The sequence below is a fragment of the Pinus tabuliformis genome, chromosome 8, assembly GCF_031772625.1.
Source record: "Pinus tabuliformis cultivar Carrire ecotype Pingquan chromosome 8, CPIR1, whole genome shotgun sequence".
NCBI classification, from domain to species: Eukaryota; Viridiplantae; Streptophyta; class Pinopsida; order Pinales; family Pinaceae; genus Pinus; species Pinus tabuliformis.
The window spans coordinates 2,000,440,682-2,000,453,790 of record NC_142294.1 but is presented as its reverse complement, the minus strand read 5'-3'; the positions used below and the strand labels follow the sequence as shown (position 1 = coordinate 2,000,453,790).

The window sequence follows — 13,109 nt, the reverse complement described above, 5'->3', positions numbered from 1 at the left end:
CGTTCATCATGGCCTACCGACTTGTAGAAATTAAAAAACAATTGTTGGGATGTCTACATGTACTTCTGCAACATATGAAAATTGTCTGTAGTGTGTTTTCCTCCTATCTGGTAGATCGTGCACCATAGGGAAAATGTCGTGCTCAGCCCTGCCTGTGCCTCTAGTCTTAACGACATCGACCTTCCTCCTGCCAAGTAGTTTTCGAACACTGGTCAGTGGTCCTTGTCGTGCCCTTGGCCTTTGCATTTTATGCACCATACTTCCTTGTGCACCTCTGGCTGAGGTGTCCTGTCTTGTTTCAAACTTTGCATTTCCAGACACAGATTCTGTAGTTGCGCATGGATTTGTTGGACTCCCAACACAGGGTCTTGTATAGGGGTCTCATGCAATCTCATTGCCATTTCCAATGCTTCGGCCTGGGTGGAAAGTTTTTGTTGTGACAACACCATCCTTAAGTGTGGCGCAAGTGAGCCCACAAACCATGCGCAATGTTGTGCATCTGTTAATGTCATATTGGCTTCACTAATCATACTCTTTAGCCTTTGGTCCAGATCCCAGGGGGTCTCACCCAGGAACATCGCGATCTCCTTAAACCCGATGATTGATTGCATTTCTAATTTTGGCTTGCTAAATTCCTTGTTCAACGCGGCCTAGATCTCTGCGATTCCTGCATTTGGGTGGTCATTAGAATGCTTGATATACCATGTTAATGCACGATCTTGCAGCGCACTCACCAGCATAGCCTTTTTGATATTATCATCCACGATGCCTTGTGCTTCCCATACTGCTCTTACCACGAATCAGAATTGGTCTAGATCTTCATTTCCCACTCCTCTGAATACTAGTAGTTTGATCACACTCACCATACTGAACTGTGGTGGTGGCAGAGGTGGGGTGGGTGGAGATGGAAGTGAGGAGAGTGAGACTGGTGGTGGTGTGGGTGGAGGTGGTAAGTGCGGAATACGCTACCTTATTAGACTGACCGCACTTCTTGGAGAAACTTTCACGAGCTCTTCCTCGCTTTCCCGCGAGGGTGAAATTAAGGGACTGTTTTCCAACTCTTCACTACTTCCGCTTCTGTAGATCTTCCCGCTTCGCGTAGTTCCAAACATTAATTTATTCGCATAACCCACTTTTCACACAATAGCATCTTAATCCAAGTGTTCAAAGATTTAATATACTTACCTCGTGGTCCCTTGAGAAAACGTCGTTCTGCCTCACTGTAGCTGACGGTCGTGTCGACCGCGAACTCAGTGATAAATCCTCCTATTATTTAGTTGAGCCAATGGTCCATAGCTCGCACTATCTTATCTCCTAATGCTTCTAGTCTGCGCACTAATTCTAAAGTTCACACTATTGGTTTGTCGAGTCTACAACTTCCCTATATGTTTGCTAACTTCGTGATCCACTCATACAACTCAGAAGGAATGGATGCAAAGAAAATTTCATGGATTTCCGTATACAAGTAGTGATCTAACCACTATTCCTTAGATACTCACGGATTTCTATATTCCTGTGCCACGAACTCGTGAATCTTCTTGTCCAACCACTCTTCAATTTCTTTCTTCATTGGATTCCAGTGGCACAACATCAGACATCCTTTATGCAGATCCCGGTCTCGGCAACAGAACCATTTGTTGGCTTGTATGGGCTTGACCCAGGTTCAGAGGTGATTTAGCCAAGAAAATCCTGATACTACTAGCCCTTTCTGTAATATCTCTCCCCTTAATAATAAATAAAAATAATAAAAATAATAAATAATAAATAATACAAAAATAATAATTAATAATATAAATTATAAATAATAATAAATAAATCACTTAATAATAATAAAAATAATAAATAATAAATGTTAAATAATAAATAAGATTAAAAATATATACAAAGAAAAAAATATAGTAATAACCATACTAAAGCTCTAGATAAGAATAAGGAAACTATCAAAAAGAAGGAAATAAAACAAGAAAAGGAAACTATCAAAAATAAGGAAATAAAACAAGAAAAGGACACTATCAAAAAGAAAGAAATCAAAGAAAGTTGCATGAGACACATGGAGTGTGTGCATGTGGTTCCTCTTCCAATGTTTGTTCTATTTAATAGATGGCGAGGAAGATGAGAGGATTCTGGCATTCTATCATTTCGAGATTCTATCTTTCATTCTCTTGGAAGAATGGTATACTAAGACTTAGGAGCACTGGCAGTAGTACGTTGATTGAGGCTCGGGGGTGGCCAGTTGTAGCAGAATCCTTGCACAATTGAGCCTAGGGTTGGGTGGAGAGTCGTCCCCAAACCTTGTTGCGGTAAGCATACTTCAATTACAGGTAATATAGGTAAGTGCTAATTTGATTGAATCTGATATTAATTAGAAAATTAACTACATATTTATTTTGGGTTGTTACACTTTCGGCAACAGTCCGCAGAGTGCAGACTGAGGTCTCACCCGAAGTATTATGGGAGGGTGCTAGAACTAGGTTTCCGCACCCTGGGGATGTTTGATGAGCTTCAGGGGGTCTGCGGTTTGACCCTCCACGCACATCGCTACACGCACTTGCTCTCCCTTTGCAACCTATGATGCTGCTTCCGCGCAGCCCTACTCAGGGCGTAACCCATAATATCCAAGTCCCTTTCTATTTAATCTATTATAATTTCGTTACTTAACTTGTTTATGTAAGACTAAGGATTATTACAACATATTCAGCAATCATATCAATGCACACGATAAATAAAATAGTATAAACGTAAAGAAGGTAATGCACAACAGATACACAGAAATAGGAATCAACTTCTCTTTATTAATCTTCAATCCTAATTACAGACTCAACACAACCCTGTGCACTCAACTGCAGGGGTCCGCACACTTAGCTGTGGACTCTACTATGCCTCTGCGCACTCAGCCGCAAAGTCTCTTCGTACTACTACGACCCAATACACTTAGACTCCTACTCTAAGCTTGAACCATTTGTATTATTTTTTCTTCTTCCTTCGCTATCTTTACAACTTCGAGCCTTGCTCTATTTATACAATCCCATGGTCCACGGACCATGGGTAGGCCAACATGACTTTACATTTCATTACATTACTTTAGGGCGGACAACCCTATGCCTTAACCTATACTTCGTGCTCCGCGCCTGCAAATCATGGATTCTTACAAAACCTTTGACTAAAACTTGGGCTTTGAGCCCCAAAACATGCTATGGGGGGATTCCATGCCCAACAAATACTTTCAGAGAGATAAGAGAACCAAGAGTAGAAAGAAAGGAAGCAAGCAAATGAAGGAAACGGAAGGATAAGAAAAGAAAGGTACTAGCAAGGAAAAGTTGGATCAAGCAGCTTCAACAAGAAAACTTGTAGGTAATAGGTTGCATGTGTGATTTCCTAGTTTGTTTGTCATGTACTTCACTTACTATTAAGGGCATGGGTTTTTCTAGGTGTGATAATGGTTTTAACCTTGCCTTTCCATTTCTAGATAGTCATGGTATGATGGGGTTCCTTATTTGGTTGAGCTTTGGAGTGCTAAATGGTTTTGGAACCGGGTGAGGTAGTCTTAGGGAAATTCCTAAGGGCCTAGTAATCCCTTGACCGATTTTGGTAGGATTGCAGTAATGTCGAAGGGTCGAGACAAAAAAATTCCTCAAGGTATTGGTGAAGAAATTCTGAGGCATCCAAGCTTATTTTTGGCCTATGATCTCTTGATGATTTTGGAAAACTTGTTGTAAACCTGAGGGTGGAGGTGGTTTAATCTTCGGAAAGCCCTAGTTTTTTATGTTCTTATTTTGGGCCTAGTGATCCCTTGACCAATTTTCGTCGGATAGTGGTAAATCCTAAGGGTGGAGGTGGTTTAATCTTCTTGATCACCACATTCATGCTTGGAATATGGAACGAGGGTGATTAGAAGAAAGAAGCACTTAGTGTTGAACCAATTAATCGTTCCTAAAAAGGTCCAATCAACTACAATACGTTAATTCATCAACCCGAGGCTTCATTTTTCTATTTCAAGGTTATTGACACAGTTTATGCAGATAAATGCTGGTATGACTAGCTATTTCTATCCCGCTGAAAACAAAATTTGTAATATTATATAAATCAACTCAAAATGTAGTAATACGAGGATCTACTTTTTTTTTTCCCGTAAGAAAAAAGTCGTAATTTTATTCATATTGATAAAATTACATTTTGCAGATGCATGATGCATATTCAGATGGCTGTTCCTGTAATGACAGGCAGCAAAAAAGAGTAAATAAAAACACAAATTTGCATTGACTGTTCCTGTTGTGACAGGAAGCTACAAGATGTAGAGAAAAAAAGATAAAAAAAGTTCCAATATGACTAGACTTTTCTGCCCTTCTTCTTCTCCACCCGTCGCCAACCACCAGAGTCGGGAGTGGGTGTAATAATGGCTAGCTGATTTTCCATAGGGATTAGGTGGAGTTCTTTGTCTGATTCCGAGCCCTCTGATCCATGGGTTCTTTTGATGCCGCTTATTTCCATTTGTGGCTCTCGTTGCAGATCCAAAATGTGAGGCCCCAAATGTGTAGCTGGAGCGTTCTCTTCCTGAGTAAATGTCTGTCTCATTTGAGTATCGGGTTCTGTCTGGTTCTCTGTAGGCTCCACGTTTGTGTCTTCTTCTTCCACTGGTTCGGTGTGCTGCCAGCCTTTGGGCTTTTTCTGTTGTTTCTTGGTTCTCCTGATGTCCTTTCGAGCAAAAGGGCAGTCATATTGAAGGTGCCCTGTTTGCATGCATCCCCTGCACCGGAACGCTGTGTTCTCATAGTCGAGCTGTTGTATCCATTGAGAGTTATTGAAGTTCAACGTGATGTGGTCAGGTAACCCCTGACTCAGGTCCACTTCTACACATATTCTGGCAAATGTAAATATTCCCCTGATAGCTCTGTCTTCATCCATTTTTAGGAATTTCTCCAAGGAATCCCCAATGGCAACTAATACTTTGTGGTGCCAAAAGTGTAGAGGGAGACCATGTAGTCTCACCCATACAGGCATCGTTGTGACTTTCATTGTATTAGCATCGAAATCAGGAAACCAGGGGGTAAGGAAGAGGCCAGCACTGCCCCAGAACCAAGGCCCCGGATTGATAATGCTGTCTCGTTCTTGCTCTGTATTAAATCTGGCTATGAAGTACCCTTTGGGACAAAGGTAAATTTCACAGCTTGATGTCCATGTTGTAAAGATCCATTGGTGCAGGGCATCTGATTTTGGCCAATAGCCATTAAATCTGCAAATAACTGCATTTTTACATAAATCAGAATGTAAACTAGTTACCTCTGGCATAGAGACTTGTAGCGTTGGTGATTCTGGCTTTTGTTCAACAATGTAGGGTCCTGGCGCCTCTGATGGTGGTGCTTCTTTATTTTTCATTTTTTCTTTCCCTTTCACAGCATCCCGAAAGGAACCTGTATTCTTAGAGCTGGTTCCAGTGCTTCCGCCACGCAGTCGGAGATTTAAGATAATGGTTGAATCTTTAGTGATGCCGTATTGCTGGAGAGTTTGATTGTCCTGCATACTGTATCCTGCGTATATAAGATTTTGGTATTGTGCTGGGGTTCCAAGATATCCCTGGATTTCCTTTTTTAACGCATGTATGCTCATTCCCTTACTGAGCCGCATGCAGTGGTGTTTGCCCTCAGTTGATTTAATGAAGATCTGGACCAGATCTGCGTCCAAATCTTCCAGATCTGACCCCGTAGTGGGTGGATCTGCCATTTGTATGTCTAGTTCTTCAAACCCTCTGCTCGATCTATACACAATGTCACCGGGCTGCTGTCTGGGTGCTGCCTGTTCTCGAATAGTGGCCAGATCAGTTAGATCCAGACCGGATCTGCAGTATTTGGGCCATTCCTTTAGGAGAGGGGCCAGATCTGCATCATGCAGTCCACCATCTTTGATTGCAACAACCGAAACAATATTAAAACCTGCAGATCCCCCCGTGCCATTGCTCCTCGTGCTCTGAGGCGAGAGCGAAGGGTTTAGTTTGTGCATGGAAAGGGGAGAGTAAAAATGCCCCAGTTCTAGCTCCTCGTTCGTTGAGTTCCGGCGGCTTGCCTGCAATACGTTGGAGTCCATGAGGATCGCTTTGTGCCATAACCCTACAGAGTAATAGCTCCGGAGTGTCCCTTCTAATGAGGGTTCGAGAGACGCCTTCCCTCTGTCGACGCTCTGCTCAATTTCCATGAGCTTCGTAGCCCAGGCACACGCCGTCGAATTCCCTTTCTTCCATCTGGTGCAAGAAATCTTTCGGATCCCCTGTGTTGAGAGGGACCGGTGGAGCAGATCAACCACCGTTGCAGGGTTTGATCGATCGCAGGCTCTGGTTATCTCCATCGCTTTCCGGACTTCACAAATCTTTATGAATCACGAGGATCTACTTTTAATTTCAAGAGGATCTACTTTTAATCATTCAAATATTTAACTTTTAATTTCTTCTAAGGAAACAAAAAAAGAGGATCTACTGGATACCAAGTTGTTTCTTAAGGATCAAGAACTACATAATAGAAAAGTAATACGACATAATCATATTACTAAAATCGACTAAGTAAATGTAATAGCAACCTATGATAATCTAGAGAAGTGGAAAGGAGGAACACTACTCTCAACAAATCAACTAAAACAGATCTATTCTATAACGATTTCAATAAACTTGATCCAAACATAACATTAGATTTAATGAACAAGTAATGAGAAATGAAGAGAAATTATGTGAATAGGAACAACTAAAACAATAGAATAAAACACCAATTTCATGATACAAGAGAATACAATGTTGGTTCCAAGATCGGGCCCAAATCTAGAATCAAGCAACCTTAAAGAGAATCAGAACAACATGTTAACTTCAAGAAATAAGTTCTTCAATTCAATGACGGAAAACCAATTACAGTCAATGTCTTTGCAGATCTGAGTTTATGTCAAAAAAATATTACAACTTGAACAACCAACCCCTTTCGAGGTTTAATGTGAGTTTTTATATTACATCGATAATATAAGGGAAAAAACCTATTTCTAATAACAAGTGATCTTGAGAATCTAAATATTCCCAGGATTCCTATTTAATCCACAAAGATCTTTAATACATCCGGAGGATCAGGTCAGGAGCTTGCCTTCAACTAATTTACTCCAAATAGATTATAAGATCCTGATGCTACCCGATCTCTTATGTCCATTCCAGGAAGCAACATCAAAAGCCAATGCATCAATAGGTTTCTGCCCGGAATAAGAATCCATGTGTAAGTAAATAGAAATTTATCAGTCAAATCCATTCTTAAAAAAATAAAACAATAAGTGCATACAAAACACTATTAAAACCCATACTACATAAGTTATCATGATATATTTACAAGAAATAATTATAAAATAGTATGAAAACTAAGATGTAAGGCAATGAATTTATGACAATTACGAGGCCTAACATCTCCCCCCAAGTAACCTTTTTGCATGACCTCATGCAAACAAATTATTAACATGTAAGACAATCAAGTTGGTAATTCATAAGCTTCCTCTCCTCTATGCTTGAATCCATTTCTACTTTAGAATTCTTCAAAAGCCACATACTTACCTGCTTATGATAAATCATTGTCATATTTATAAAAAGATTGAGGGCACTAGATCATAGGGAACCTATACCTGCATCTTATCTAGTTGCTACCTCTTTCCAATACCATTTGAACATACTCCTCTATTCTGGTCATGACATTCTGAAAATTGCAGTATCCAAAGGTTTCTCTATTTTTTACTTCAACAGGTGATGCCTGCCATCTTTCCTTAGCTCCATGGAGAGCTTCATCCTTGATGTCTTCCAAATATTCCATCCTTGAATGCAAGACATCATAATGAGTATGTGAAAGTGAAAAAGTAACATCGCGTTTCCCTATAAAGATACCATGATGAATATGTGTACGAAAGGGGTTCCTAGGCTCCCCTCTGACCCAAAGGTCAAGGCCATGTTCTCTCCTCAAGAATGTATAAGATTTAGCCCATTTCACTTAGTGTCTGGCAAATGATATGAAGGCCTAAAATTGGATGCCTCCAATAAATGGAACATGATGTTCTTCCACCTATTCTTCTAAAAAGAAATTATGCATATACAACTAACACAGAGGATACTTTGCATACCCATCCTATCTTTGGAAAGTAGAAATGAAATCCAACACTTTTTTTTTTTTGACGAAAACGGGTATGGGGTATTTATATTCCTCTTGGGCTGAATGCCAATAATCTGATTACATAGAGGTCTTCTTTATTCTGATGCGGGTCACTTTTGTGAGTGAATATGCATCTTATTCTTACAAAGTTCTTCCTTGATCTGGTGTCCATGCTTTTAATTATTTCCCCCCATTTGGAGATACAAACAAATTGCTTTAAAAGAAGACAGTAAAACATTTGATCTTGTATCTTAAGGTATGGGATCCCATGTTTCTTCTTTGTCTTTCTGCTTGATTCCTGTTGAGAGTAGAGTGGCTTTATTGGCCTCTTTGTCTGCCTCTTTGTTAAAGGCTCTCAGCACATGAAAGTAGCTTAATCTCTGGAAGCGTTTTCCAAGCCCCTTGATTCTGGATATCAGTCTAGTGAGCTTGAGATCTGTCACAGTGGCACTGGAAGCCATTGCATCTATTATGATTTGAGAATCCCCGATTACATTGGCTGTTTCAACATTTGTGTCTTGGAGGATCTTGAGTCCTTGATATAAAGCTAGAGCTTCAGCTTGCACGCTGGTTGTATGTCCAAGCCCCCATGCGAAGGAGTGAATTATTTCCCCGTTTTGGTTTACTATGACCCCTCCTACACCAGCTTTGCCCGGATTTCCTTTTGTTGCCCCATCCAAGAAAAGTGTATGTCTTGAAAGCGCATTGAGCCATTCTTTAAAGTCGTCTTCAGATTTTCTTATGTGCCAATTTTTGTGAGAAGGAACAGCTCTGTTTGCTGGATGGAATTGCAAGCCAATGAGTGTACCCCAGGAGATGTCTTGTTGACTGAGGTTTGAATCATCTTTAATGTCAGCTAGGCATTCCTTTATTTGGCTTTTAAATTTGCTCTCTAAAACCTTGCTGTTCTGTTTTATGCCTCTAAAAATTCTTCTATTACGTTCAAGCCAAATTTGCCAGCATATTATCTTTGGAAGAATGTCCCAGGCTGTTTTTACTACCTGATTTTTTGAAGGCTGTCCTGGATATCTGGTTGTCCATTTTGAGAATAGATCCACAATGGAACTTGGCAATAAGGGGTTGGAATTCAAATTTTGAACAAAGAAGCCCTAGATTCGTTTGGAGAACGAACTTTCCAGCATTATATGCACAGTTGTCTCTGATTTTTCTTTACACAATGGGCATATAGAAGGCCCCTGGATTCCTTTGCTTTGCAGTATATCGTGGGTGAGAATTTTTTCATGACAGAGCTGCCAGGCGAAGTAATCCATCTTTTGCCATGAGGGGGTGCGCCATACTCCATGCCATGGCGGTGGATCGGGAGGAACGTGCGGTTTCTCAGTTAGTTTTCTGTAGCCCATGGCCATGGTGTATCCACTGTTTTGCGTTCCCCATCCCTCGCGATCCTGTTTTCTCCTCTGCGTGGGGGCTAGACCGTGTAGTTGCTCTGTCAGCATGGTCCAATCCTTGCGAAGATGATCCGGCACTACCGCAGCTTTCCAGCCCGCCCAGGTCTCTTCATGCCACAACGAAATATCCCATAGTGTGCGCAACCCATTATTGTTCATCCACGTGCGCAGCTCCCTGGTGGCGATTCTATTTTCGATTGGCTCCCTGTTCATAATTCGATCGGACCAGATATTTATCCTCCTACCATTCCCGGGGATCCAATAAGAATGATCTCCGATTAAGGGGCCTGCTTTGGTGCAGAGTTTTAGGAATGATGAATTCTGCTTAATGAGAGGCGAATTCTGAGCTTGAAATTCATTCTCTAAGCATCTTAATCGGGATCCCATGAGATACTTTTTCCATAAGGCAAGCTGAGCCCATCCAGGTTTGGGCGCAATGATCCTCCAGATGGTCTTTGCTGCCATAGCCACGTTCTGGTGACCTATATTTTTGAAGTTTAGGCCACCTTCCAACAACAGCTTGCCAATGGTTTCCCAACTGATAAGGGGGATTTTCCTTTCATTTTTCTTTCCGCCCTTCCAAAAAAATCTACACATAAACTCATCCATCTTGCTGAGAATGGTTGAAGGAGCAAGGAGACCTGCAAAATGGAATATTGGGAGGCTGGAAAGCACAGATTTTACAAGAACTGACTTGCCAGCAGCGTTGAGCCAGCGAAAGCCCCAGGACTGAATTCTAGATTTGAAATTTTCAAGCTGAGGATGCCAGTCTTTGACGGAGAGTCTTTTGAGACAGATAGGGAGGCCCAGGTATTTAAAAGAGGTCCAGGAGGATGAAGCAGCAAAATCCAGGCATCTAGAGATAGCAGATAGAGTTCTTGGCGAGGTATTCCAGCTGTAAATATGGCATTTATTCTTGTTAAGGGCGTTGCCAAAAGCCTTGATAGAAACATCTAAGGCAGTATTAAACTTGGAAGCTGAGGAGAGGGTGGCGCTACCTAACAGAAAGGTATCATCCACAAATAAGGCATGGTTTAAGCTTTTGACCCCTCTGGCTATACACAGACCATTGATCTCTTGGTCTTGCATTTTTTTATCTAACAGAAAACTGAAGACAGAGGCTTGAATGACAAAGAGCAGAGGGGAAAGAGGACATCCCTACCTGAGGCCTCTCTAGTCTTTGAAAAAATATGTGTCTCTTCTGTTTACTAGGGGAGAAATCCAAGGCTCTGAGATGCAAGCCCAGACCCACTTTATAAAATTTGCTCCAAAACCAGATTTACACATTACATTTAACAGAAATCTATGATTGACTCGATCAAAAGCGTTTGCTAAATCTAGTTTGATCACCATACCTTGTTCCTTTCGGTGGAGACTTGAGTGTATTGCCTCTTGAATGAGAGTGTAGTTATCCACGATTTGCCTTCCCTGTATAAAGCCTCCTTGATTTTCCGGAATTATTTTTGGTAGGATGGGCTTCAACCTGTTTGCAATGACCTTGGTAATTAATTTGTACCCAGTGTTACATAGCGAGATCGGGCGAAATCTGCTGAAATTGCTGGCTCCTTTTTCCTTTGGAATGAGAGCTAAGAAAGCAGAGTTTGTGCTGCCTCCTATTTTCTGAGAATTTTGAGATTTTTGTACCATTTTAAGAAGATCCTTTTCCACAATCGGCCAGCAAACTTGAAAGAATTTGGCAGAGAAGCCATCTGGTCCCGGGGCCTTGTCGGGCTCCATGTCAAAGAGGGCTTTTTTAATTTCCTCTTTTGTGATTTTGGCCTCTAGGATCCTGTTCATACGGGGAGAGATTGCTTGAGGAATAATGTCTAGCAGCTCTTGATGCAGGAGCATCTTCTGATCTTCAGTGAATAGATTTTGGAAATGCATATAGGCTGCTTTCTTGATGTCTGCAAATTCCTTGTGCGTAACATTATTTTCCTTGATCTCAGAAATAGTATTGAAACTTTTCCTAGCTTGGGCTTGCTTGTGGAAGAAGCCCGTATTCCTATCTCCTGCTTTCAGCCAGAGATTTCTCGATTTTAATCTCCGGTATTCTTCTTCTGCCAAGTAGGCCTTATGATAGTTCTGCTGTAGATGGGTTTCCTGGTCTATCATCTCCTCTATGATTATGGCGCTCTCCATGCAAGTTTGATGAGAGGCAAGGGAGGATTTGATGACTTTCCTTTCAGTTGCTGGATTTGGAAGAGTTTTTGCCCAGCGTTTCAAAACTCTTTTTTCCCTTCTGAGTTTTTCCTCCCAAATGAAGAAAGGTGAGCCTTTGACAGGTTGGCTCCAGCAATCTTTGATTGTTTGCATGAATAGGGGTTCCTTTACCCAGAGTGGACTGAAGCGGAAAGGAATGGGGCCCAGATCTAGGTGGGCAAGCAGCTCTAGCTTTATCGGCTTATGGTCCGAGATGCTGCATGGGAGAATATGCATTCTAGATTCTAGTCCAAGAAGCAGGAAAGAACTTTGGATGAAAAATCTATCTAGCCTGGCAGCTATATGCCCAGGACCTACTCTTTTGTTAGACCATGAAAACTTACCTGTTGAGGGTTTGATGTCTATCAAGTCCCATTCTTGCAGAAGATCCTCCGCCCATTCTCTTGCCGGATCTCGGACTATGCTTCCTCCCCTCTTCTCAGATGAATGGAGAGTGAGATTGAGATCTCCAGCAATGATTACATTTTCCAGACTTGTCAGATCTGCCTGTCGTTTTATAGTATCCCAGCACTCCTTTTTCTCTCTTATGTTGACTGGAGAGTATACATTGAAGATAGTGATGGTTTCCTTTGTGTCAAGGTTCTGCATCTTTAACATCAACCAATGAGTGTTGGTTGCTTCAGAGGTGAGTGCATATTTGTTGGAGTTCCATAGAGTACCGATTCCTCCTGAGGCACCCCTGGCTGAAATAGCTCTTGCTTCGCTTTTGGGCCACAAATTTTTGCTTATTTGCAGGAAGAGCTTTTCTTCCATTTTGGTCTCTTGGATGAGAAGTATATCTGGGGCTTCTGTTCTTATTAGATTTCTTATGCCTTCTTCCTTAACTTTGCTCCCCATACCTCTACAGTTCCAGGAGATAGCTTTCATTATTTATGCTTCTGTTGGGCTCCCTTGGAGCCTTGGGGCTGGTTTTTCACCATTTTGGGCTTTGAGGCAAGAAGCTTTTCCAGCGTTGGTTGGCTGCCCTGTAGCTTATCTTTGTAGGTCTGCTGCTCTCTTTTCTCTTTGTCTGTTTTGCGACCCCTTGCAGATCTTCTCACCGAAGTTTGGGATTCGCCTATTTCTCCTTCTTCTTCTGACTCCTCAGTTTCTTGTTCTTCTTCTTCCTCTTCTTGGAACGTGTCTTTAGGATTCTCAGCTTCTTTGGGGGAAGCTGGAGGTGTGCTTTTCCTTGAGGATTCTGGCTTTTGGATCTCTGCTTCTGGAATGCCTTCTGTCGGTTGACTTAGAAGGACAAATTTGTTTTCTTGTGTCTTTTTTGTAGGGGGTCTCTGAGCGTTGATCTGAGGGTTGCCTTTGCCCGGTTGTCCACCCTGTTTTTGTCCCT

General features: G+C 41.6%; 1 protein-coding gene across 1 annotated transcript; it reads right to left on the bottom strand.

Moving 5' to 3' along the window:
* Window positions 1–8,401: 8,401 nt before the first annotated feature.
* Window positions 8,402–12,619, bottom strand: LOC149244468 (uncharacterized). The gene is made up of 3 exons (XM_089371550.1): window positions 10,915–12,619; window positions 9,279–10,557; window positions 8,402–9,179 (listed from the first exon to the last, which is right to left on the bottom strand). The coding sequence occupies exons 1-3, from the start codon at window positions 12,617–12,619 to the stop codon at window positions 8,402–8,404; spliced, it is 3,762 nt and encodes a 1,253-aa protein (XP_089227676.1).
* Window positions 12,620–13,109: the final 490 nt, after the last annotated feature.

What these genes read in the sequence shown, in the direction of transcription:
- LOC149244468 (XM_089371550.1), bottom strand. Translation starts at nt 12,619, where the DNA reads ATGGGGAGCAAAGTTAAGGAAGAAGGCATAAGAAATCTAATAAGAACA. An exon ending in TCTCCACCGAAAGGAACAAG is followed by an intron (nt 10,558 to 10,914) that starts GTATGGTGATCA and finishes CCTTTCTGTTAG; the next exon opens with GTAGCGCCACCCTCTCCTCA. An exon ending in CATATAATGCTGGAAAGTTC is followed by an intron (nt 9,180 to 9,278) that starts GTTCTCCAAACG and finishes ATGGACAACCAG; the next exon opens with ATATCCAGGACAGCCTTCAA.